The 26,893-nt window shown below is 39.3% G+C and overlaps 1 protein-coding gene across 1 annotated transcript; it reads left to right on the forward strand.

Annotated features, from left to right (window-relative positions):
- Nucleotides 1-3,372: 3,372 nt before the first annotated feature.
- Nucleotides 3,373-26,230, forward strand: LOC104586152 (serine/threonine-protein kinase PBL27-like). Its single transcript, XM_010243308.3, has 5 exons — nt 3,373-3,775; nt 5,057-5,256; nt 5,728-5,917; nt 24,552-24,943; nt 25,098-26,230. Exons 1-5 carry the CDS (start codon nt 3,646-3,648, stop codon nt 25,740-25,742), a joined length of 1,557 nt encoding a protein of 518 aa, XP_010241610.1. The 5' UTR covers nt 3,373-3,645; the 3' UTR covers nt 25,743-26,230.
- Nucleotides 26,231-26,893: the final 663 nt, after the last annotated feature.

The following is a 26,893-nucleotide window of genomic DNA, read 5'->3' on the forward strand; positions in this document are numbered from 1 at the left end:
AGTTGCACTAGCCGTTTATTTTTGGTTTTTTAAAGCTTTTTAGCTTTATCCAGACCTGTTGGTAGACTGGTGTCTCTTTTGTCACGATCGGATTTGGTCCTTACAAAATCGTTCTCACACTGTCGTCATAGCCCCTTGCAGCCGTGTATTGAGAATATCTCCCCATAAATTAAAAGATACAAATATGGAGATATTCTCAATGCATGGCTGAAAAAGGCTGCAAGGATGGTGTGAGCACAGTTTTGTGAGGACTGACTGAATCCGCCCTCGTCTTTATCCTTTACTGGATGTTATTTTGAGCCAGCTTTTTAAATGCTCTTAAGTCCTGCCCATGATATTTGCTATAAAATGAATGATTTTGTCTTTCAAAACAAAAATAGCTGCCACATCAGCAAAAACAACATATTTTCTGATGTGGTAGTTGTTTTTTTTTCTTTACCAAAACCCCTTTATTTAGCAAAAGAATGTGATCTTTCAAATGCGTAATATTTTAAATGCACATTTTATGTATTTCTTTTAAATGTAAAACAAAATCATGTAATTTTTCAAATAAAATAAGAAAATATGTTATATGTCATATAAGTATTCATTTAAGGGTTCGACTATGATATGGAAAATATATAATATCTGAAAAATAACTGACCAATAAACTGAAATCGTAAACATAGTAGTGAATCAGGTGTTATTTATCAAAATTCATGGGTAGGTTTTGATTGGTCAAAACTCTTTCCATATCATAGATTTTCCAAGTCATTTAAATATATGATATTGTCCTATAAATATTTAACCAATTACATTAATGTCTATTTACTTTTCATTTTGATTCATGTTTCTGCAAAATTTCTAATCTTTTCTTAAATGATTTACCAAATTGATGGTTATTTTATAAAATTTGCTAAAGTAGTTTGTAAATTCAGAAGCATAATTAGCTAACAATTGTGACTTGTAAGGAATGCTCATGGGCCCAATTAGGGTATGAAGGCCCGTGAATTGTATTGCATTATTTTTAGTTTTTATATTTAATATGCATTAATAATAAATAACTCACATTAGGATAAGGAGAAGACAGAAGAAAGAATTAGGTAGTGAAAATAAGGTAAGCTCATAGTGCCTCCATATGCTGTAGATGGCAATTTAATAAGAACCTTGTTTCATGCGAAGGGAAAGCCATAAAAGAGAGCTTTTGTGATACCACAGCCAGATTAGAAGCCATAGTTAATACTCCCATACCCCCACCTTCTGACACCAATCCACTGCTGAAAAGTTGCTCCTCATGTGAGACTGAAACCCAAAATTCTTCGATGTCAGCCCAAATCAGGGCCCATGTATGTGTGTGTGAGAGAGAGAGAAAAGTAAAGAGAGAATAGCCGACAGCTAGTTGTCCTTCTCCAGTTTTCTTATCCCGTCATCCTTTATTTTTTCATCCCAATTCCCAAACCTAAAGCCTTATCTTTAGTCTTTCCGAAGGCTTAAAAAACAAAGGGACACCCGAGACCCCAGCAAGCACCTCCTCCCCGTATTTTAACCGCGTTTATAGGGAATGCAAATGGATCGGATTAGTTTTGAATCAGGGTATATTTGAATTTAATCCGAGACTGTTTATGTTAAATTCAATGGATTTGATTCGATTTTACTTGTATTTCTTAAAAATTAATAAATTACTAAAAGAAAATTAAAATATACTAATTTAAATAAAGTAAAAACAAAAATACAAATAATTATAAAAATATAATATAAAAAATATATTTATAAATAAATAAATAGTCTATATATATATATATATATAATACATATTGGATCGAATCTTCTCGGATCAGATAGGGGTGATCCGAATTCGACCAAATAGGATTGAATCTCGGGTTAGATCGGATCATGATCAGATCCATTTGCACCCCTACGTGTTTCCATTTTTTTTTCAAACCAAACAGCGACCTGAATCATGGTTTCCTTTACCTGGACGGTCATACCGTTTGGCCCAGAACCGATTAGGTAATCGATTATTTTTTACCCTTGATTTACTTTTTTATTTTAATTATTTTTTAGATTGCAACAAGTCATCCATTCAAACCGGATGGTCGAACTGCTAACCCGAAAAACAATGGCCAAAACGTTATAATTCCAAATTGGTTTTTAAAACATTGTGCTGGATCCACAGCTTCATTGTTGGTGCTACTTTTCTCGGTTCCCTAATCAACCCGCCCGACCCGCCTACCCCTGCAATGTAACGACTTACAACATATTTCCCCGGTCGGATTGTATTTCATTCCCCTGCTCACATTTTGGATTTATTTGCCGGGACCACCGGATCAGATAGGCGGATATCCATGAGTCCGGATCCCCTACCAATAAAATACATTCCCACACGCTAGCAACATCATCTGACACGGCACATCTCATGTATAATAGGTCCCACTTTTTTATGATAGCCCCAATTTCATCAGTCTGATGTATACTGTTAGATGAATGGGTAGAGTGTTGAAATTGACAGGAGATATTATTGTGTAGTCTCGATACCCAACAAATCCGGATATACTACGCTCATCCAGCCATATGTTGAGAACATCGGTGACCACAACTGATGTTCCATATGCGCGGCTGCACGAGCGCTCCTACTTCCCACCTTAAGTGGGCCCCACCCTGAGCGAAAATCGTAGGGGGCCCACGTTTACCCACTGAAGGTCTGAAGCCACCCAGCCTGGGTCTACGATACGAGGTACATTACACTACAGTGTAACATTGATACCCCCCCGCCCCCCCACCCCAAACCGCTTGTTTAACATGTGCCTTATCGAAATTCGGAACCCCATATCTGGGCCCCACCATCACCTCGTAAAACTGCAGCCGTTGGATTTTATGACACTCACCTACTCTTTCCCATACTTCTAAAAAATAATACACATTATCTTTAACGAGTAGTCAATTACTGTTTTGAGCTTTGTTTATTAATCAAAAGACGTTGGATCAGGGACCATGACGGGGTCATTTGCCCTTTTTACGGTCCGCAAATCGAATGGCTTTGGAGTCCGATCTCAATCAACACAATAAAAAAAGGGACTAATAATCTAATATTTTAATTTTTTTCACCCTTTCTATTTCTGCCCCCAAAAAAAATATTTTAATTTTTCACCCGTTCACACTCGACACTCGAGGTGGGCTCCATTTCATTTCGGGCCGTTGATGATAGTTGCCGTAAATTTTTCTAGTACTCAGGGGTAATATGGTCATAAAAAATGGCAGTTCAATAGAATCCGGAAGATTACGTAGAATCTTAAATGTTAAATCATGTAATTATCAAGTGATTAACTACTTAGTTAACCTCTCTCTCTCTCATTTTCAACTATTAACCACTCTCTCTATTTATTATTTATATATATATATATTTATTTCTTTCTCTCCTTTACCTTCTCTTCCTCGCTTCTTGTTTCAGTGTCGCGGATTTGTTGATCTGCTTATGATCACCTTTTCTTTGCTGTTTGGTAATTGGTAAGGCATTGAGGGCAGAAAAGGTTCGAGTGAAGATCCACCCAGAAGAGGAGTGAGAGATATGAAGCTTGGAATTCTCTGGTTGGTAGTGAGGAAATGAAGAGGAGGGGTTGTTAAGGATCGACCATTTCTTGCTCTCTTCTTGGGTTTATTTGATTTGAGATGGGCGGGTGTCTCCCCTGTTTCGGATCGCCGGGCAAGGAGAAAAGTGGTGTTAAGGAAGGTGGGAAGAAAGATTCTGTGAAGGAGGGTTCAGCTGCTCAGTCTCACCATGTGAGCAGAGTCAGTTCGGGTAATTCTTTCTTTCTTTTAGTGTTATGATTTCGATTTTGTTCTTAGAAGTTTTCACTGCTTGAGACACGTTGTGGGTTTTGAATTTTGTGTTTCGTGATGTAGTCTTGATTGTCTTGAATATGGGGCTGCTGTTGAAAATTGTGATAATTTTGATCGTTTCTTTTTATTTGCTTTGGAGGTTTAACCAGTTGGGCTTTTGTATCTCTTCAAGTTTGATGTCCACGGGTGCATTGCTAGTTTGCCAGTTTCTTCTCTCCGTTATTGCTAGTGTTCTTTTCTGTCTGTTAGTCTATTGGTTTCAAGAGCTGTTTTTGGGGATCTTTGTTTGTCTTAAAAATCGTGTCTCTTTCCATCGCAACATCGATTGCTCTTTCGTTATATGGTCTTTTCTCGTCTATAAAATCGTGTCCCTTTCTTAGTTAAATCGCAATACTGATTGTTCTTTTATATGGTAAACACAGAGGTGGTTTTTTCTCGTCTATAAAATCGTGTATCTTTCTTACTTAAATCACAATAATGATTGTTCTTTTATATGGTAAACACAGAGGTGAGGAAAATGCTGATGAACTGGTGAGCTTGTAACTTGAATGAGGTGCTTTCACTTTGTTATTTGGTGGGTAGGAGACAGAATAACGTCTTAGAACCTAATCCATAAGTAAAAAAGATAATTTTGGAAATCTTAATTTTAGGCTGCATATGGCATTCCTTATTTTAAGGGCCTGTCTCCTTTTTGCTATTAAAATCTCAGTGTTCATAGGGGCATTTTAACTGCAAAAAGGAGACAAGTCCTTAAAATAAGGGATGCCAAATGCAGCCTGAGTTTGATTTGGCCAATCTATGATAAACTGTTTATGTTGAGGGAATCCAAATAAGCTCCTATAGGCCATGTTTTGTTTACAAGAACAAAGACTTGACAGAAGGTTCTTATGGAAATTCACAAATTTCCTTAAGAACTTTCCCTCAATTTTATATTTCTCTCCTATTTTCTATCAAACTAAACATAGCAATAGCGTCATGTGATTGAAGATTGGTGAACTGAAAGAAAGATCATTGTAGCATTTGATTTAATTTTAGGGTGATTGAGAACAGTCACAAATGCAAAATTGTGGAGGGTCTATCAGCTTATTTTGTATGGGTTTTACTTCACATACACCATCTCTTAGTTGTAATAATTTCCTTAGTTTTTTTATCCTATTGTCATTCTTTCGTTTCAATATTTTTTTTTTGGTGTTCATTTTTCATTTTCATCCCTTTGCATCTTATACGCTTGGTGATGCAGATAAATCAAAATCTCGGATCAGTTCTGACTCTAAGAGGGAAACACCAGCAGCAAAAGATGGGCAGACTACAAATATTGCTGCACAGACATTTACTTTTCGAGAGCTTGCCGCTGCCACTAAGAACTTTAGGCAAGAGTGCCTTTTGGGTGAAGGAGGATTTGGACGGGTGTACAAGGGTCGCTTGGAGAGCACCGGACAGGTCAGTTGTGGCCATTCAAATTTTTAAGGCCCAGGAAATAAATAGTGGAATTGAGAGAAGCCTAGGACTGAATGTTTCTGCTGATTGATATACTACACAAGTATATGCACTGTTTCATATTTCACTGATTGTACAGAACGTAAGGACAATTCCCCAGTGTTGGTTCCAGCTATCAATGTCCATGATCTGGGGAAGGGTGGACTGGATTAACCTTTGGCATTTTTTTGCATGGCCACTCTCAGACTCAAACCCATGTTCTCTTGCTTGTTATCCTGAGATTTTACCACTGCACCAAGCAATGACCCTCTTGACATTTTACTGATCACACAAAATCCTCGTGTTAGTTTTCTAAATCATTGATGTTGAATATCTTTTACCTTGACCTTCCAGTATGAAACATTGTTATGAAAAATGTTAACCATGGGTCTCATATTCTGCTTTTTAGTTAATGTGAAATAATTGTCCTTGCAGATAGTTGCCGTGAAACAACTTGACAGGAATGGCCTTCAAGGAAACAGAGAATTCTTGGTGGAGGTTCTCATGCTCAGCCTCTTACACCATCCTAACCTTGTTAACTTGATTGGTTACTGTGCTGATGGAGATCAACGTCTCCTTGTATATGAGTACATGCCTTTGGGATCTTTGGAGGACCACTTACATGGTTAGGTTTCATGACCATCTATGTGACAGTTATTAAGTACATCCTGATATATTGATAAACATAGTGCACATTTTCTTCGGATGGTGTGGAAAAGTTAAAAGCATGTAAATATTCAATGGTTCATTTTCCTGAAATCCCCCTATCGATTTGTGGTAATGTTATGAAGTATCCTTTGCAATATCTCTTTTGGATAGTCAAACAAGTATATGAATTATGTGGTCAAGTAGATGCATCTTAATTCTTGGCTAGTACAAACTCAATCATACCTCTGGCAGTCAAGTCACCTATACATATATATATTGGTGAAAGGAACATATGTTTGTGTCTTTTCTCATTAATTAAGACAACCAAAAATCTACCCTATGCATTTCTGCATGGCATCATGGGCAAGTCTGACTCATATTCTCATAGAAACTTCTTAAACCTTGTTGCCCTACGCTTGTTTTCTTTGATTGGTAATTCTACACTTGTTAAGTGATGCAATTATAAATATCTTTTATTGTATGCATGCATAAACAGGCATACATGTGTTTACAGAGTCATAGAAAATCCTGTATATGCATAGCACACACATGAAATCATGAATCTCATGAGTAGTATTACTTTTCCAACAAGTTGAAATTTTCTATTAAACCCTACAAATTTTAGATCCCTACAAACATACACTTGTCAAATTGTATAAGATAAATTTTATTTACCTCTTGGGCTCTATTTCTTGTGGTGATGCATAATGAGGTTGAATAAAGATATTGAAATCTCTTGGAAATATTTCATCTACAAAGTGGAGTAGTTTTGATCACTTTATTCTGGAGTTTCAAAGAGTAACAATTCATCAGAGTTTGCCAAATATTGGCTGAAGACCCTTCCCCAAAAGCATCCTTTTTGTTTGGCCTTCTGTTGTTGCTCCAAGATACAGCTTATTGAACCTCTTATTTATAGATAACTTAATCTAAGTAGCCTGGGATTGATTGTTGCATTGAAGCTATTAACCTATTACCTTCTTTTTCTCAAATACTGTTGCATGGAGAGCAGTGCTGATCATGTCCTTTTTTTCCCGTAACAATGAAAATAAATTTTTTTGGAGATAATTAAAGAAAAAAAAATATTACTAAAAAGAAGCAAGTACTACAGAACTAGGTGACAAGATGTCACCCCCACTAAATACAAAGAAGACAATACATAAACCACCAAAAACACAACTTTCAGGATCGAAAAATAGACATCAGAACTCCTTTGGTGAATTCAGAGAAGTCCAGAAATCAGCACCAAGATCTTCTTTTTTCAGCCCATGAAACTCTGGAAGTAGTAGCACCCAACCAATAACTGTGGAACTGGTGACAGCCACCACCTCTTCCATTTTTTTCTTTTTCTCCTAAAAAATTCTTCTGTTTCTTTCCTTCCAGATCTCCCAACAAACAGCAAAGGGAATACAGGTCCATAAAATCTTAGTTTTTACACCACCTTGGATTCTTGGCCAGCAACTAAAGATATCAGCCGGATCTGACATGGAGCACCTATTCACCTTGAACAGCTTGAAGAAGTATAACCAGACTGAAGTTGTAAAGCTGCAATGAAGCATTAGATGAAGAAAATTTTCCTCTCCAGCAAAACGCAGCACACACCTACTTGGAAACTGATAGCCTCTGAGCTTAATGTTGTCCTGAGTTAAAATGCACCCTCTAGCAATCATCCAAGCAAAGGCTTCAGCCCTTGGAGGCACTGGTTTCCCCCAGATACCCCTAACTGGATCGGCCTCCACCTGATTTCTGATCAGAGCCAAATATATAGACTTGACTGTGAACTTCTCATCTTACACTCTTTCCATAATAGTATGTTTGATTTGTAATGTAATCTGAGAGTCTGTTCTCAGCCTTTGCTCCTTCTTTGGGGCTTCTTTGTATGGATCTGAATTCTTTCAATAAATTTACTTTACCTTTTTCAAAAAAAAAAATTCTGATATCTGCAACTGAGGGATTGATTTCCAAGGCCTGAATCTTAGCCAACAGCTCCAAACACTCTTCCACCTCCCAGTCGAAAAGTGGTCTTCTGAAGTTTGGATTCCAACAATGAAAAGAATTTTATTGAAAGAAAGAAGAGCTTCAACCCATATTAGGATTGAGGGAGAACATGCTGCAGCCTATGGCTGGCTATGAATTAAGCATGGAAATTTTCTTGATTACATTTCCAGCACTGGGACTGGGGCCCCCCAAACTAGTTCTATCCTTACTACCCCTGCCCTTGCAAGTGAATCCACAAGGCTGTTATATCTAGAGGTCCAATTGAGTGAACAGTTCATATTGGTTGCCAAAGCCTTTGCTTCCCTAATCAAATGTCTCAGGATCCAAGGACCAGAAAACCATGAGATAACAATTTGATAGTCTCCTCCTCCAACTGATCAAGTCAATTACACACCCAACAATCTCTAATAACCATTACCAAATTCATATCTGCAAGTTGTTCCTTTATCTGTATAGTTGGCCATATCTTGGTACTAGGTGTAAAAGAATATTCTGTATTTACATAGTTGGTTTCAAACTTTCAATTAGAACAAGGGGGTTAAATGACCAGTGATTGGTATCTCTGACTGTGTCAAGTTCATGACTTCTCTGCCCTCCAGTTCAAGGACTAGCAGTTTAGCATTAAAAGTTTCTTAATCTTCTAAGAGTTCCATGTCGTCTTAGATAATGTAACATACTTTCTGTCTGATTTTTTTTTATCAATAACACTTTCATTAATTCATCAGTAGAAAATTTACAAGTGGAAGACAAACACACTTATCTTCTAAGAGTCACAAAGAACTTCAAGAAATGAAAAAGAAAATACAAAGATACAAAGACACTAACGTTACAGCTTAGCCCAAAACAAAGAATCCCTTTCTGCCCCTTGTTTTGCTAAACCGTCAGCTAGGGAATTAGCTGATCTTTTAATCCAACATGTCTTAACTTCCATCTCCCGCACCAGCCATTTGAATTTCCTCTTCTCATTATTATACTTCCATAAATCATTTTGATCTTTAGTCAATCACCCTATCACCACCTCTGAATCCCCTTCAATTATAAGTTTCTTGATGTTCAATTCCTTAGCTTTCCAGGCTCCTTCCATAACTGCACATATCTCAGCTCTAAGGGAGTCACCCACTCCAATTGGGCCTGAGAACATAGCAGAGATGACCCCATTTTCATCTCTAAAAACACCCCCGATCCCCGATTGTCCCGGGTTTCCCCTACTGCATCCATCAAAGTTTAATTTCAAGAATCCACTAGGTGGGGGGGTCCAAGCCACACTCATTACTGACCTGGTCTGCGTGCAATTTGCAATTTCACCCCACTTCCTCAACATGTCATCCACAGTGTAATCTGTGAATATTTCCAAAGATTTCAGCCACTGTACCGCCCTAAAATGTATGATAGCCCTCAGATCTGCTGTTCCTCTTTGAGTTTCTGAGAATATCCTGGAGTTTCTTTCTTCCCACGGTGTCTAACATACTGCAGCCCTTAGTCCTCTCCACATTGTCCTTCCCCTTTTTAGCCGCCACCTGAAAAAGGAAGGTGAGAAAAGGCCCTGCATGTCTGATGGGGGATTCCAGCTGCATCCAAATAAGGAGAAAGCCCAATCCCACAATGACCTCGCGAAGTGGCAAGACACCACTAGGTGAAAATCAGTCTCCCCATCTGCTTTACACAGAACACACCACTGAGGTGACAAGCAAGTATTGGGTCTCTTCTTTTGGAGTAGATCACCAGTGTTGATTCTTTCTAGATAGGCTTCCCAACAAAAACTACCAACCCTAGGAGGTATAGCTCTGCACCAAACCTCACCAACAGGGAAAGGGGACAAGGTAGGACTGGTGGACTGACTTAAGACTTTGAAGAACGAAGCACAAGAGAAAATGCCATTGGGGGTAGGTGTCCAAATTCTAGAATCCGCCCTAGTGGGGTCTAAGACAACGTTATCAAGAAGTGCAAGAAGGCTCGAAATACAATCGAAGTCTAAGTCCCTCAAATCCCTTCTTAGACCCAAGTTCCACCCAATCCCAGAAGTGGAAGAGGACGGGGTGGTGAAAGACGAGATCGGCTCATTTTTCAAATCAGAAAGAGCATACAAAGACGGAAACTGATCCTTTAGAGGGGTGCTCCCCACCCAGGTTTGTTCCCAAAATTTTATGGAGTTACCGGAATTCAAGTCATACCTGATATTAGGAATGAAAACTGGTAGCAGGTCATGAATGGCTTTCCAAGGAGAATTGCTTGTGATCCTAGCTCTGATTCCAGCGTCCCATCCATTGTGCTCCAGCCCATGAATACTTGCCACTATTCTAGCCCATAGCTTCTCCTTCTCCATAGGAAACCTCCACAACCACTTCCCCAGCAGAGTCATATTCCTTCTCCTAATACTCCCAAGCCCCAAACCACCACACGACTTACTCCTACACACTATCTCCCAGCTAACTCTATGATCCCTCTTCTCTTCTCCCGGCTCCCACAGGAAATCTCTCATTATCTTCTCTAATTTGTTAGCAATCTTCACTGGGATTTTAAACACCAACATGAAAAAGATGGGTAAGTTAGCAAGTGTGGCCTTAATTAGTGTAATTCTCCCACCAAGAGAGAGGTAGTTCTTTTTCCAGGATACCAATCTTTTTTCAAACCTTTCCATCACCGGGTTCCAGAAACTCTCTCTCTTGGGATTATCACCTAATGGTAATCCTAAGTAGTTCAGAGGCCACCTCGAAACTTCACACCCCAGCACTTCAGCACTCTTCCTGATCTCTCCCTCCTCCAAATTCACCCCCACTACACAGCTTTTCCCAAGGTTAACCTTCAAATTGGACATTTGCTCAAACAGTTGTATCACCGACTTTAAGTTCCTGATAAACCTCACATTACCACCTTCACAAAACAGAATCGTGTCATCAGCAAACTGTAAGTGAGTGAGGGGGGTTTCCACCCTCCCAACCCTCTAGCCTCTAATGAGCCCCCTAGAATCTGCTCTGTGAATCAGTTTCCCCAAAACCTCCGCAATTAAAATGAACAAGAAAGTAGAAAGGGGGTCTCCTTGTCTTATACCCCTACTGGCTGGAAAGAAATCTACCACTGTCCCATCACTAGCACTGAATAATGATAATTCCGGACACAGCCCATGATCCACTTACACCATCTAGCTCCAAACCCGAATTTAGTTAAAACTTTCCTCAAGAACTCCCAGTCCACCAAGTCATAAGCCTTTTCCAAGTCCAGCTTACAGACCACTCCCTTCTTCTTATCCCTCTTAAAGTTCTCCACACTCTCATTAGCAATTAAAATCTTGTCTGTAATTTGTCTTCCACTCACAAAAGCTCCTTGATAGTGTGCAATGATATCTGGCAGTACCTTCTTCAGTCTCAAAGACAACACTTTTGCAATGATCTTATACAAGTTATTAACCAAGCTTATTGGCCTAAAATCCTTCGGGTGGGATGCATCTTTTTTTTTGGAATTAAGGCTATAAATGTAGAGTTCACACCCGGATTGACAATTCCTCTCCTGAAAAACTCCTCAAACACCCGCAAGAGATCATCTTTCAAGATATCCCAACAATCCTGATAAAAGTCATTTTGTCAATGCCAGTTTTTTGTCAATAACAGTTCTTAAGATTTCATTAATGAAAGGATGAAAAGTCACCATATACTGAAAATCCACTGCCAGGTATGGCGCCATCCAAACCAGTCCTTATGAAATGTCATTCTCTCGTGCTTATAGTCTCATCATCTCATCCTCAACATTTGGGGGTTTTGAACTCAGCATTGGCAATGGTTAACCTAAAAAAATAAACATTTCATGGAACTACCAATTCATTTGGAGAATTTGAAATTCTCTTCATTTTTAATCTAGCTCTGATCTTTCAGTTTGTTGTTTGCTCTGAAGAAACTATAAGTTTGCTTGTCTTTGGTCCAGGTGGGATGTTGTGGGGTAAATAAAAGGTTCTCTGTCCTTTGATATGGCTCATTGGAAGGGGTTTTGCTTATCAATAGCAGGTCTAATAGAAGGAGAAGATTGTAGAATGGATTAAAGGTTTCTATGGATCTTCTTAGATGCTACATATTCTTCTTACATCAATACCCATGATGCTACTAGGAAGAGGACTGTCTTTTTAGAATCTGCAATGAAGTAAACTTGGTTTTAGAGTTCCCTTGATTCTTTCCTCCCAAACACCACAAGGGTGTTTTGTACCATCGTGTTTTAAGTCAAAACCTCTGAACTTAAAATTAAATCATGACATTGGGAGCTGATTGCTGAGAAAGTGAGATGTTTTGGCACAAAACACACTGCACAATAATTTTTTATAGTTTCTGTTAGTGGTGTTAGTGAAGGGGTATTTCGGTCTTTGTACTTGTTGAGAATGTTGATGTGTACTGTTATGTTAGTTCGAGTGCCTCTTACTTAAAGAAGGGCACTTAAGTCTTTTCCAATAAGTTAATAATATAATAACAGGTCTGGCCGAATCTAGGGATAACTTTTTCTCTAATTCGAACCAGTCCTTCTCTCTTTTCTTTCTTTCTTCTTCTTTCCTCTCCTACTTCTTGCTGTTTACTTTACTTTACAGTCAACGAACAAGACAGAATTCTAGGGCAGGTCAACTTCAACATGGTATCAGAGCAACATTAAACAAATCAGACGTGCTAGAATTCTGTCTTCTGTGCATTTGAACTAGGGTTTCTCAGCTGTGAGTTGGAGACCGGGAAAAGGGCTGAAAAGGAGTGATTGCCCTCTTCCCTTGGAGGTTCCTATGCCTCCGATTGTGTCGTTGGTGATTGGTTGCTGTGGTTTCTAAGCCCTAATTAGGGCTGGTACGTGTGGTGCAGTGGTGTCTCAGTCCTTCGTGTGGTTGGCCTTCAGGCGATGGGGTAAAGTTTTTTTTATGCATATTTCCTGTTATGGAATACATGAGAGGTGTAGTACAGTTCGTATGATGGGTTTTCAGATTGCAGTATGCTAGGGTTTATGTTAGGGTTTATTCTGGTTTGTGTGTGATTCGAAGGGCAATAGTGTCTACTTAATGGTGAAACTTCCGGTAGCTGTGGATTAGGGTTTGTGGTGTTACAAGTGTGGTTTTCAGCATTTAATATTGTTGAAATTAGTGTGCATACTTTGGTGAGTAGGGTTTGTGGTGTTGCAGCTTTCAGCATTTAATACTGCTGAAATCAGTGTGCAGATTTCGGTGAGTAGGGTTTGTGGTGTTGCAGTTCTCAGCATTTATTACTGTTGAAATCAGTGTGCAGATTTCGGTGAAGTGTCTGTGTGTAGTGTGCAGTGTGTAGTGCTCAGAATTCAATGATAAGAGAGTTCGGCAATGGTAGATAACAGTGATAGTAAACCTAGTGTCATGATATCTACTGACTACCTGAATGTCCAAATGACCTCTATTAAACTGAATGGAGAGAACTATGTCCCTTGGGCCAAGTCTGTAGAGGTTTTTTTGAAGGCGAAGAAGAAAGTGAAGCACATAAGAGAGGAGAAACCCCCCGCTAATTCTCAGGAGTATGAAGACTGGGAATAGGAAGATGCACAGATCATCACATGGTTGTGGAACAATATGGAACCCAGAATCAGTGTGAACTTCATGTTTCTTGACACAACCAAAGAGGTGTGGGATCATGCTAAGAAACTGTATTCAGGTCAGGATAATACCACTAGGGTATATCAACTGTATCAGGATTACTTCAATCTGCAACAGGGAAATCAAAGCCTTGAGGAGTACTATGCCAGTGTGAGAAATATCCGTAATGAGTTAAATGTCTATCATCCTCTCACTTTTGATGTCAAAGTTCAACAACAACAGCGAGAGCAGCTTGATGTGACACGGTTTCTGGTGGGGCTGAAGTGTGAGTATGAACCAGTACGAGCCCATATACTAGGGGGATCTGCTCTTCCATCTTTAGAGGAGGTGTTTGCTCGTCTTCGGAGGGCTTCCATTGGATCTATGGATTCTAATGTCTCAAATAAATCAGCATTTGCAGTGTCGAGAGGTCGAGGTGGCAGAAGTGGGGCTCGAGGAGCCCAGCCTGGCAGGAGTGGTAGTGGTGGATCTACACATATCCGTGGTGGTGGTCGTACTGGAGGCAGAGATTCATGGGGAGCTCGTGGTAGAGGACGTGGCTCGGGTCCACGGAAGTGTACTCATTGTGGTTTGGATGGACATACTATTAACTACTGCTATGACTTACATGGTCCTCCCTCGACATGGGCCAACCATGCCATGACTAGTGACACCAGTTTCAGCTCTAGACAGGAGAACCGGTCAGCTGACCCGATGCCATTTATTCCCTTAGATGGTCCAGGCAAGGAGATGGTGAGTGTTCCTTGGGATGAGTATGAAAGGTTTGTTCAATCCAAGTCACAGCAGAACACAGCTACCTTTGCACACTCAGGTATGGCTTGTTTGGCATCCACACCCAACCCCTGGATTATTGACTCTGGAACCTCCGATCACATGACGGGAACTCCAGGTGTGTTTTCATCTCTCACTCATTGCTCAACATCACAATCTGTTACCCTTGCTAATGGCTCCACATCATCTATCTGTGGTGTTGGTAATGTTGACCTAGACCCTATATCCCTATCCTTTGTTTTATATGTACCTAAGCTTCCATTTAATCTTATGTCTGTTAGTAAGCTGACCAAGTCCCTTAAGTGCTCCATCACATTTTACCCCTCTATGTGTGTTTTTCAGGATCTCAAGACGGGGATGAAGATTGGTGGAGGGCATGAAGCCGGTGGCCTGTATTATCTTGATGGTGGTGGAAGAACGTCAACGGCCCTTCAGTCATCCATTTCTCCTCTCCAGTGGCATTGTAGGTTTGGTCATCCTTCGCTGAAAGTATTGCAGTCCTTAGTCCCTTCATTGAGTCAACTTTCTGTTTTAGATTGTGAGTCGTGTCAATTTGGGAAACACCATCGTGTTCCCTTTCATTCTAGGGTCGATAACCGTGTGTCGAGTCTTTTTTCTTTAATTCATTCAGATGTTTGGGGTCCTTATAAAGTGATGTCATATAATGGATACAGATATTTTATTATTTTTGTTGATGACTGTTCAAGAATGACGTGGCTCTATTTAATGAAAGAAAGAAGTGAATTATTTGCCATCTTCCAGAAATTTTATGCTGAGATCCGCAATCAATTTGGCGTTCACATCAAAATTTTCCGTTCTGATAATGGTCGTGAATACTTGTCTTCATCTTTTCAAGAATACTTGGACCAACATGGCATTATACACCAAACTTCATGTACCTACACTCCACAACAAAATGGGGTTGCTAAGAGAAAGAACCGACATCTTGTGGAAACGGCACGCTCCCTCATGCACCACATGAATGTTCCCAAAACCTTTTGGAGCAATGCAATGCTCACCTCTTGTTTCTTAATTAATCGGATGCCCACGTCTATTCTTGATGGTTGTTCTCCTTTTAGTGTCTTATTCCCCAACATGTCTCCGTTTCCGCTTTTTCCTCGGGTATTTGGGTGTGTCTGCTTCGTTCATAATCTAGGTCCCGAGACTGACAAGTTAGATGCACGTTCCCTGAAGTGTATCTTCCTTGGCTATTCCCGAACTCAGAAAGGGTACAAGTGTTATCATCCCAGTTCTCGTCGTTCCTTGGTATGTGCTGATGTTACATTCTTCGAGTCTACTCCGTTCTTCGTGGGGTCATGCCTACGTCCTTGCCTCTGGTGCCACTGTCTGTTGACCGTCCACCCATCCGTCACGTGTATACACATCGCCCGCGTGCACCGGCTGTAGCTCCTCCAGCTTCATCACCATCGACAGATCCAGCTTCAGCTCCGACACCAGCCTCCGACCTAGATCTTCCTATTGCCTTCCGGAAAGGTAAACGTACTTGCACCCTTCACCCTATTTCCAATTTTGTTTCACTTACTCACCTCTCTGCCTCCCATCACCAATTCATTTCTTTACTATCCTCCGTGGTTGTTCCTAAGGATGTCCAGGAAGCCCTTACCTCTCCAGAGTGGCGTCGTGCGATGGAAGAAGAGCTCTCTGCTCTGCATCATAATCACACTTGGGACCTCACCGCTCTTCCTCCTGGGAAGCAGGTTGTCGGTTGTAAGTGGGTGTATAGTGTTAAGTACTTGCCAGATGGTCGTGTTGAGCGCCTGAAGGCGCGGCTGGTTGCCAAAGGGTACTCCCAAACCTATGGCATTGACTACACAGAGACATTCTCCCCGGTTGTTAAGATAGGGTCAGTTCGTGTCGTCATGTCCCTTGCAGCTATGTATGAGATTGGCCTCTACATCAGCTAGATATCAAAAATGCCTTTTTGCATGTGATTTGCTCGAGGAGGTCTACATGGAGCAACCACCAGGGTTTGTTGCTCAGGGGGAGGATGGTAAGGTATGCAGACTTAAGAAGGCTATATATGGACTTAAACAGTCCCCTCGAGCATGGTTTGGTAGGTTCAGTGAGGTGGTCAAGAAGTTTGGTATGAAACAGTGCCAAGTTGATCACTCTGTCTTCAGTTTTGACTCTTCGGCAGGCAAAATAATATTGGTGGTGTATGTGGATGATATCGTTGTGACTGGGAATGATAAAATGGGCATTGACAGATTGAAGGCATTCCTACAGGAACACTTTCAGACAAAGGACCTTGGCAAGTTGAAATATTTTTTGGGCATAGAGGTAGCAAGATCTAAGCATGGCATTAATTCGTGTCAGAGGAAATATGTGCTTGATTTATTGGAAGAAACTGGGTTGTTGGGTACTAAACCGACTGAGACACCTATGGAAACAAATACGAGGCTGAGCAGTGATATAGGTGAAGTATTTGAAGACCCTGGCAGATACCACCGACTTGTAGGCAAACTAAACTATCTAACCATTACTCGGCCAGATATTTCATTTGCGGTTAGTGTGGTGAGTCAGTTCATGCAGAAACCTTTGGTCCCACATTGGAATGCAGTGCTAAGGATTGTGAGGTATCTGAAAGGAGCTCCTGGTCATGGTTTGCTGTACAGGAGTGGTGGAAAACTGGTAGTAGAAGGGTACACCGGTGCTGATTGGGCAGGTTCTATGTCTGATAGACGATCTACCACAGGCTATTGCACCTTTCTGGGGGGTAACCTGGTAACGTGGAAAAGTAAGAAGCAAACAGTTGTGGCAAGAAGCAGTGCAGAAGCAGAATATAGGGCCATGGCACATACTGCTTGTGAATTAGTGTGGCTAAGGAACCTTCTACAGGAGATAGGATATGACATCAGTACTCCAATGAAGCTCTATTGTGACAATCAGGCAGCGGTTCATATCTCTTCCAATCCGGTGTTTCATGAAAGAACCAAGCACATCGAAGTTGACTGTCATTTTGTGAGAGAGAAGGTGCTGAATGGAGTGATAGAAATGTTAGTATGGGAAACCAGTGGGCAGACTTGTTTACAAAAGGTTTGAGTCGGGGGAGAGTGGACTACATATGTAACAAGCTGGGATTATATGATATATACTCACCAGCTTGAGGGGGAGTGTTAGTGGTGTTAGTGAAGGGGTATTTCGGTCTTTGTACTTGTTGAGAATGTTGATGTGTACTGTTATGTTAGTTCGAGTGCCTCTCACTTAAAGAATGGCACTTAAGTCTTTTCCAATAAGTTAATAATATAATAACAGGTCTAGCCGAATCTAGGGATAATTTTTTCTCTAATTCGAACCAGTCCTTCTCTCTTTTCTTTCTTCTTCTTTCCTCTCCTACTTCTTGCTGTTTACTTTACTTTACAGTCAACGAACAAGACAGAATTCTAGGGCAGGTCAACTTCAACAGTTTCAAACACATAAGCACCATTAGGTGCCACATGGGAAAACTGAAGTGGGAACACTCCCCAAATACAAGAAACATCTTTTTGAATTTTGATGCCCTAAAACACCCCCATACGCTGATACGCATAGGGGTGTGCAACTTGGGTGGGCTCGTGTTTGGCTCTTGTCAAATTTTGAAGGGGCCTGGCCCAAAGCCTGAGTCCGAAGCTGTGTAAAGTGTTTACTCAGATTAACCCAAGTTGTGCTCCAACATACACAACCAAATGCAAAGTGTGGTGTGACAATTTGAAATTTAATCTGTCCAATCAAAACAGGAACACAACACCACGGTACCAAACACAACCAGTATTAGCCACTCCTTAAACCCAGTCCTTGGGATTTACATTTTGAGGATTCCTCTCCAACCTAAAAAGGTCAAGGAATAATTATTGTGAGTCTTTAACAAGAGAACACTGAAAAAGTAGGTGATTAAAGGATTCTCTGCTATTGGAAGTTTCTTATAGGAGAAGCTAATTTTCTTTCTTGGGAAAGCTGAAGGCATTTTTTGGGTTCACTGAAGTGTCTTGCTAGCTTAACATCCAAATTGACAATAATGTATTTTTATGCATTGATAAGGAGCTGTATAACCTGTTCAATCCTCAATGTGAAACTTAATGAAACTAGAGGTGCAATTTTTTTTATCAATAACAGAAAATTTTTATTAATTAAAGAAACAAGAGCTTACAAGGGAAGCAAAGGGGAGGGATAAAATCTCAATTGAAGAATCCTTTTTCATATGGTTAATTTGGGAGTTACTATGGTGCTCATCCTCATATGGACAAATTCATACAAATAGACAAACAGGTCTATTGGCTTGTCTGTAGACATTTAGAGAGAACATTTGTAAGGAAACAAAATGATTAGTTACTCAACGTGTTCTTTGATTGGTCACCCGACATTTGCCAAGGTTCTCATATGTCCCTATACTAATATAAGATTGCAGGAGTAGAATCACAAGCCAACAAGAGCTTCTAGACGCCAAAGTCTAGCCAACCTTATAGGAAAGTAGAGTTGTAAAGTGGACCGGGCCATCCACGGGCCGTGCATGGCCCAAATGGCAGCCTAGCACATCCCACATATATTAGTTTATTAATTATATATTTAAAATATGTATATATATACACATGTATGTATATAACTTTTTATTTTCAATTTTATTATACTATTTTATTCAAATTTTATTGTAATTGGAATAAAATAGTACGTCCCTATATAAAGTGGACTGGGCCAGCCACAGTCCGTGCATGGTCTAAATGGCAGCCTAGCACAGCCCACATATATTAATATATTATTTATATATTTAAAATATATATATATATACATATGTATGTATATAAATTTTTATTTTCAATTTTATTATACTATTTTATTCCAATTTTATTGTAATTCTTTTCAACTTTATTTTATTGTTTCATATATAAACAATTGTATACGTCAAAATCCATATGGAATAAAATTTTAAGAATTTTTTTAACTTCTTGTTTATCTTGTTAATTTATTTTCTTTTTTTTTTCAATTTTTCTAAAATAATTGTCTCCCATGACTAGCCTGGCCCGGCATGGTGTGAGCCCACCTGGGCTCATGCCATAGTCTATACCAAGCTTCCCTTTTGAAGGGTTACAAGCCAGGCAGGCATGACCTGCCCAAGCCTGCATGCCAACAAGAGCAGCCTGCAAAAGTCTAGATGTAAATGGCTGAAGGAGGGAAACAGGAATATTAAGTTCTTTCATGTTGTAGCAAATGGCAGAAGGAGGAAAATTTTCATCTCCAAATTAGAAGTTGAGGGGGTCAACCTTATCCCATCAAAATGAGATTGTTGGGGCTTTCATGTGTCATTTTAAATCTATCTTTACAAGTCCCCTCAGTGAGAGGGTATAGATTGAAGGTTTGGAATGGCCAAGGTTAAGGGTAGAGGATAGGGAGTGGTTGGAGAGAAGGTTTGAGTTGGAAGAAGTAAAAGAAGCGGTGCTTTCTATGGATAGATCAAAAGCATCAGGTCTAGATGGTTTTACAATGGCTTTTTATCAAGATTGTTGGGAGATTTTGAAGGAGGACTTGATGTCAGTGTTCAAAGAGTTTCACAGAAGAGGAGTGATTAACCCAAGACTGAACTCTACTTTCTTAGATTTGATTCCCAAGAAGAAAGAAGCTAATCGCTCAAGAGGCTATAGACCAATCAACTTGGTGAATAGTTTGTACAAGATTATTGCGAAGGTGTCGTCTCTAAGGATTAGACAAGTGCTCCCTTCTATTATAGCTCACAACCAAGGAGCTTTGTGAGGGGAAGGCAGATAACTGATTTGATTCTTATAGCTAATGAGAGTGTGGAGGATCTTAAGAAATCAGGAAAAAGGGGTTGATCTGCAAATTGGATCTTGAAAAAGCTTATGACCTGGTAGATTGGTCCTTTTTGCTAGAGGTAATGATAAGCTTTGGGTTTGGAGATAGATGGTGCAAATGGGTGCTGGGGTGTGTTAGGACCTGCCACTATTCGGTTCTAGTTAATGGGACATTGGTAGTTTTTTTCCAGTTTCAAGAGGTATAAGACAAGGAGACCCCCTTTCTCCTTTCTTGTTTACTTTGATTCTGGAGGCTCTGGGGAGTTTGATCTCTAGAGCAGATTCTAGGAATTTAATAAGAGAGTGGAGGGTAGGCAAGGAGGACATACCCCTTACTCACTTGTAATTTGCAGATGATACAATTTTATTCTATGAAGGGATCGGAATTGGGTTAGGAATTTGAAGCTTGTTATACAACTTTTTGAGCGATTGTCTAATTTGAAAGTTAACTTTGAGAAAAGTTGTATAGTGGGAGTTAATATTGGAGGAAAGGGAGATACTTGAATATGCAAACATTATGGAGTGTGCAGTGTCTAATTGGCCTCTGAATTACCTAGGTTCACCTCTAGGGGACAATCCTCATAAAAGAAGCTTTTGGAACCCAGTAGTGGAGAGAGTTGAGAAGAGACTTTCCTCTTGGAAGAAGAATTACTTATCTCTTGGAGGAAGAATCACCCTAATCAGGTCTACACTTGCTAACTTGCCTGTTTATTATCTATCAGTTTTCAAGATCCCAACTGTAATAGCTAGTAAGTTGGAAAAGCTAATGAGAGACTTTCTATGGGAACCGAGGGAGGAGAAAAAGGACCATAGGGTTGGGTCTTGGGTGGGAGGTAGTGAGTAGAGGTAAGAAATATGGTGGTCTTGGCATTGGGAATATCAGGAAGAGGAACTTGGCTCTCTTAGGGAAGTGGTTGTGGAGATTCCCCATTGAGAAAGAGAAATTGTGTGCTAAGATCATCGCTAGTATCCATGGGCTTGTGGATAATGGTTGGGATGCTAGGATTCTGGCTAGGAGCACAAGAGCTTCACCTTGGAAAGCAATTCAGGCTGTCTGCCTCTGTTCTCTCCTTGGATTAGGTATGATTTACATTTATGTAACATCATCAAATTTTGGGAGCAGGTTTGGGTTGGAAATTCCCCTTTGAAAGACCAATTTCCAACTTTATTTGCTATCTCTGCTTTTAAAAATGAACCTATTTCCACTTTTCTTGTACCTTCCAACTCGATTTCAGGCTTTGGGTGGAACTTGGGTTTAAGAAGAGCTATTAGAGACACAGAGTTGGACAATATTATGGCTCTCGTGGGCATCCTTAATGGGATTTGCCTAGACCTCTCACAGTTAGAATGTTAGATAGTAGAATTTGGACCCCATCTCCCTCAAGATCCTTCACTTGTGCCTCCTTTCTTAAGACACTTATTCAACCGGTTGACTTTTCTGGCTTGTCTTTCCCTGTTAAGGAAGTTTGGTGTCACCTATCCCTCCAAAGGTTGAGAGTTTCTGTTGGGAAGCGTTTTTGGAAAGAATCAACACAGGTGATTTGCTTCAATGAAAGAGACCTAATAGATGTTTATCTCCTCGTTGGTGTGCTCTCTATAAGGCTGATGGTGAGTCTGGTTGCCACTTATTAATTTCCTGTCAATTTGCAAAAGGTATTTGGGAATGGTTCACTTCTTCATTTGGGTGTAGTTGGAATCCCCCTCTGAATGTGCAAAACCTATTTACTTCTTCCTTCAGCTGGCCAACAAAAAGAGGAAAGGTTATGTGGAGATGTGTTTGGGCTGCTGTATGCTGGTCTATTTGGGAGGAAAGAAACTTAAGAATTTTTTTTTGATAAGGAGGGAAATCTAGAAAATGTCATAGAAGTAATCCACATACGTGCAATACATTGGATGAAATCTTTGCAGCTGTTCACAGACTTCTCAGTGGATGATCTGCTACGAAATTGGAAGTTGCGAAGTCAGTCCCATATAAGTTGACTTCAAGTCCATCATGGAATCCTCCCCCTCATGGCTTCATCAAACTGAATTTCGATGGTAGCAGTTTGGGAAACCCAGGGCCATCTGGCATTGGGGGGGTGTTAAGGAATGAACAAGGGAATATAATAGCCATGTTTTCTGGCCCAATTGGAGTGGGAGACTCCCTTAGGGCCGAGGTAATGGCAGTCATGGAAGGGGTAAAAAGAGCAAGGGGTGCCAACTCATTCTGAGATAGTAGTGGGCTGGTTAAAGGAAGACAAGATTGGGCTCTAGAACTACAACAATGAGAAGAGGAAGTTTAAGTGGCTGGCTAAGGATATTGATGTAAAGTGTATTTGGGTAAAGAAAAGTGCCAACTCATTTGCCGATGGATTAGCTAGGCAAGGGGTGCATAGGGATGCTGTTTTCTGGGCTCATTTGTAACTTTTTTCTCTCCTTGATTGCTTATTCTGAAACCTAGGGGAGCTAAGATGTTTTATCTCCCCTAATATGTATTCTAATCTTTTATTTTAATGAAATGCTTCCTGGATCAAGAAAAGAATGTAGTGGTGGGGTGGGGGGGGTGGGGGAATTCAGAGCGGTATCCTCATTTTCCTGGCTCGAAGATCAGCTAATAGATTGGCTTAACACAAGAGGTGAACAGGGCTTTATGGGGGATAGTTGTAAAAGAATTACTTAAATTAGGAAGGGGAAGGGCTGGGTTGTAATTTCTAGCCTCAACGTAGGAGATCTTGGTACAAGATGTGATAGTGATGATGATGATGAATGACCTAACATAATTCATCTTTGTACATTCAGCAAAAGCAAAATTACTGAACTACATTAGACCAAGGTTTAAAATGTCGATGGAAATGTTGCTTACCAAAATATAGGACATATGTCGGAAATGTCAGAAATGTCGAGGGGAAATATTGTAAAAATTAGAGACATTGTGGAAATATTATGAAATATGTGGAAATATGCAAAGATATTTTGTAAAATGATAAAAGAAGCATGAATACATATTTCTAGACTATTATCTTATTCCCAACCATTATATAAAGCTAAGAAATTAAGATCAATAACAAATTAGTAAATGATGATTTACTGACTTATTATGCACTTTGATGTTTTTACAAGGTCATCTGATATTTTCTTTTCTTATTTTTAATTCTGATTTATTATAAATTCTAATGTATTTATTTCACACTAGTAAATAGAAATACATTTATTCTGATTTTTTAAATATTAAAGTTATAATACATTATGTTGTATTATAAATTTAATAAACTGATTCTCTTTTTTGTAGTATTAAGATTATGATAAATTCTGATTTCTTATAAAACTTAATGAATTTATTATGATTTTTAGTACTAAATTTATAATAAATTATGATTTAGTATAAAATTTATTAAATTTATTCTGATTTTTTATATTAAATGTAGAATATGATTTATTATAAAATTTAATAAACATTTTCTGATTTTAATAAATATTTTAAAAAATACTAACTAGTTAATAGTTTATGTTTTTTATTATAAAGTAATTAATTTATTCTTTTGTTTTTATATTTTGTTAATTCTTTTTTATAAATATTTTGTTTGAAATATTAAATAGAAATTACTAATGGAACTATTATTAATGTACATTAGTCGACATCCTGTCGACATAATAGGAAAAACTGCATTTTTTTTGTTATTTGGACCAATTTGGTCGACATTTAGGAAATGTCGACTGAAATAATGTAATTTTTATATTACCATCCATTTTCATGTCGGTGAGCCTCAACATCGACATATGTCGGGCGACATTAGCGACATTTGGCGACATTCGAAACAATGCATTAGACCTTCTTAACCCTCTTCTAGGCCCTTTAACTTGTAATATAGATCACTTCTCAAGAGTACTTCTTTTTGGAGAGAGGAGAGATTTCTCATTAATACTGCAGATGGCCTTTTCTGCACATGTCCAAAGCAATTCAATCAACTCAATTAAGCCTTATGTCAACTATATGGGGTCAGCCAGATTAATCCTGTTCCACCATTCTGCTCTGTCTAGTACCATGTGTGTTGTTAAATTATGGGTCCCTAAAGTAGTTCTCCAAGGCCCATGTCCTTTTTGGGCTATGTTAGTAACAATTTCTATTATTAGATTCAGGAAGAGTAATTGTCCTCTGAACACTTAGTAGAGTTAAAGAGTTAAAGCTATTTGATATTAGATTCCATACTGTAAATTATTAATGTTCAAAAGTAAACTGGTTGTCCAGATGATTTTCTGAGATTGAACCAGCTCTTCTGTAGTAGTATGCTGGGAATCTGATCATCCTATATTAACATTATTGTTGAAGTCAATTTTAGATTTCTTCACACATTTTACACATGACTTTGTATATGTCCTAAAAGTTTCAATTTACACTCCTTTTTGTAATAGAAATGTCAAGTTCTAATGAAATGACTGGATCTTTTCAAAATCAAGTAATCAACTGAAGTAAATTGTCCTGTTTTCAGATCTCCCTCCTGACAAGGAACCTCTGGACTGGAATACAAGGATGAAGATTGCAGCAGGAGCAGCTAAGGGCTTGGAGTACTTGCATGACAAAGCAAACCCACCTGTTATTTACAGGGATTTCAAGTCATCCAACATTCTGCTTGATGAGGGATTTCGCCCAAAGCTATCAGATTTTGGGCTTGCAAAATTAGGTCCTGTTGGTGACAAGACTCATGTATCTACACGAGTGATGGGAACATATGGCTATTGCGCTCCCGAGTATGCTATGACTGGCCAACTCACTCTGAAGTCTGATGTCTATAGCTTTGGTGTTGTCTTCCTTGAGCTGATCACAGGCCGAAAGGCTATAGACAACACCCGAGCTCCTGGAGAGCATAATCTTGTTGCATGGGTAATTTTTCTCTTTTCTTCTCACTGTTCTTGTACTCGTGTTTTTTACTTTGAAAAAACAAAATCTGATTACTTTTTGCAAAAGATTATGCATTTCAAAATTTTAAAATATATATATATATTCATTTTTCATCTCCTGACATCTGGGTTTACAGGCCCGGCCACTATTCAAGGACCGTAGGAAGTTTCCAAAGATGGCTGATCCACTATTGCAAGGAGGTTACCCAATGCGAGGACTTTACCAAGCCCTTGCTGTTGCAGCCATGTGTTTACAAGAGCAAGCTGCTACAAGGCCTCTCATAGGGGATGTTGTGACTGCATTGTCATATCTGGCTTCCCAAAGCTACGACCCAAATACAGCCTCCACACAAAGCAACAGGGTAGGTTCATCCGTTCTAAGAGATGGAGATGACAAAAGGAACCTCAATAGTGGAGCTGATGGCCTAGATGAAGTTGGGTGTGCCGGGTGGCATGGCCTACAATCCCCTCATCAGAATTCGCCAGATTTCAGACAGAGAGATCCTGCTAGGGGAATGAGTTTTGGTGCAGAGGTTGGCAGGGGGGAAACAAGTGGTGGGTCTGGGAGGAAGTGGGGCTTAGATGAATTAGAAAAGCAAGAATCCCAAAGAGACAGCCCTGTTCATGCCGGAAGAGCAAGGGAAACACCAAGGAATTATAACCGAGATTTTGATAGAGAACGTGCAGTTGCAGAGGCCAAAGTATGGGGTGAGAATTGGAGAGAAAGAAAGCGAGCAAACACTGCTGCAGGTAGCTTTGATGGTACAAATGAGCCACAATGAGGTGTTGTATAGCTTTCATGCTTGAACAATTCTCTTCTTTCAGAAAGCTCATCTCAAGCCTAGGGATACTACGAAAGGCAGGAATGGAATAATGCCAGATTCATTGTAACTTGTGGCCTTGGTAGACGGCCAGTCGTCTTGAATGGGAGAGGATAAAGGAATAGCCAAAAAAGAATATAGGTTACACTACACTACACATTTGGTTTGGGCGTTTCATTCCTCCACCCCTCCTTACCTTTATCTCTTACATTCTTGGTGTATGGATTTCAGAGCGTCATTTTTTTTAAACGCCATTGTTCTTTCTATACGGAGGTGAATTCTCACATTTAACGAATCCTTCTGTACAGGTTTTATTTTGTAGAAATTTTTTTTGCATGAGCATGGCTAACTTGTACATGGTGTTCCTTGATTGCACCAGCCGAACTCGTCTCGAGCCAGGCTTATTTGTACTACGAGGTTTAAATAGCATCATCTTTTATTTACAATAATACACATGCTATATGCACGTGTGCAAGAAATACTAGCAAATGGTAGAATAAATAAAATATGCATCCATAACTTAATAAACTTGTATTATCATCTCGTTAATAATCATGTAAGAAGTTACAAATTTAAAATATACCAAGTTTAATAAATAATGTTAAAATGTCATAATAGTAAAATTGTATTCTTTTATGAAATTACACATTATCAACAAGAGTTTTTATTGAGGGAGATTCCCCATTATTTATAAAACACATGCACAATGTTCACATGAGAGAAAAAAGGCAACATTGTCATTTCACACATAATTGTAAACTCCAACTCTCCAAGCCCTAACCTCAAATCTTCATTCATTCAACCTTCTACCACTGCAAACCCAAAGCGACAAAAGTTGAAAGTGGGACAATGAATGGACAACGACCAGAAACTCATCTCCAACTAATCATCTTTTCCAACAAGAATCACATACAAATGCAAGTTTGTCTTCCTTGCTATTTTTTACATTGGATCATTGGATGCTCTATATTTTCACCTTAAAAATAACTATTGCAACGGTCATCTCTTGAAAGACTACCTCCAACGATCATTATTTATATAATTTTTTAAACACAACAATCATCTCCTCTTGAAAGACTATCCCCAGCAATCAATTTTAAACACATCATTAT

This window comes from Nelumbo nucifera, chromosome 4, assembly GCF_055504915.1.
Source record: "Nelumbo nucifera cultivar China Antique chromosome 4, China Antique-T2T, whole genome shotgun sequence".
NCBI classification, from domain to species: Eukaryota; Viridiplantae; Streptophyta; class Magnoliopsida; order Proteales; family Nelumbonaceae; genus Nelumbo; species Nelumbo nucifera.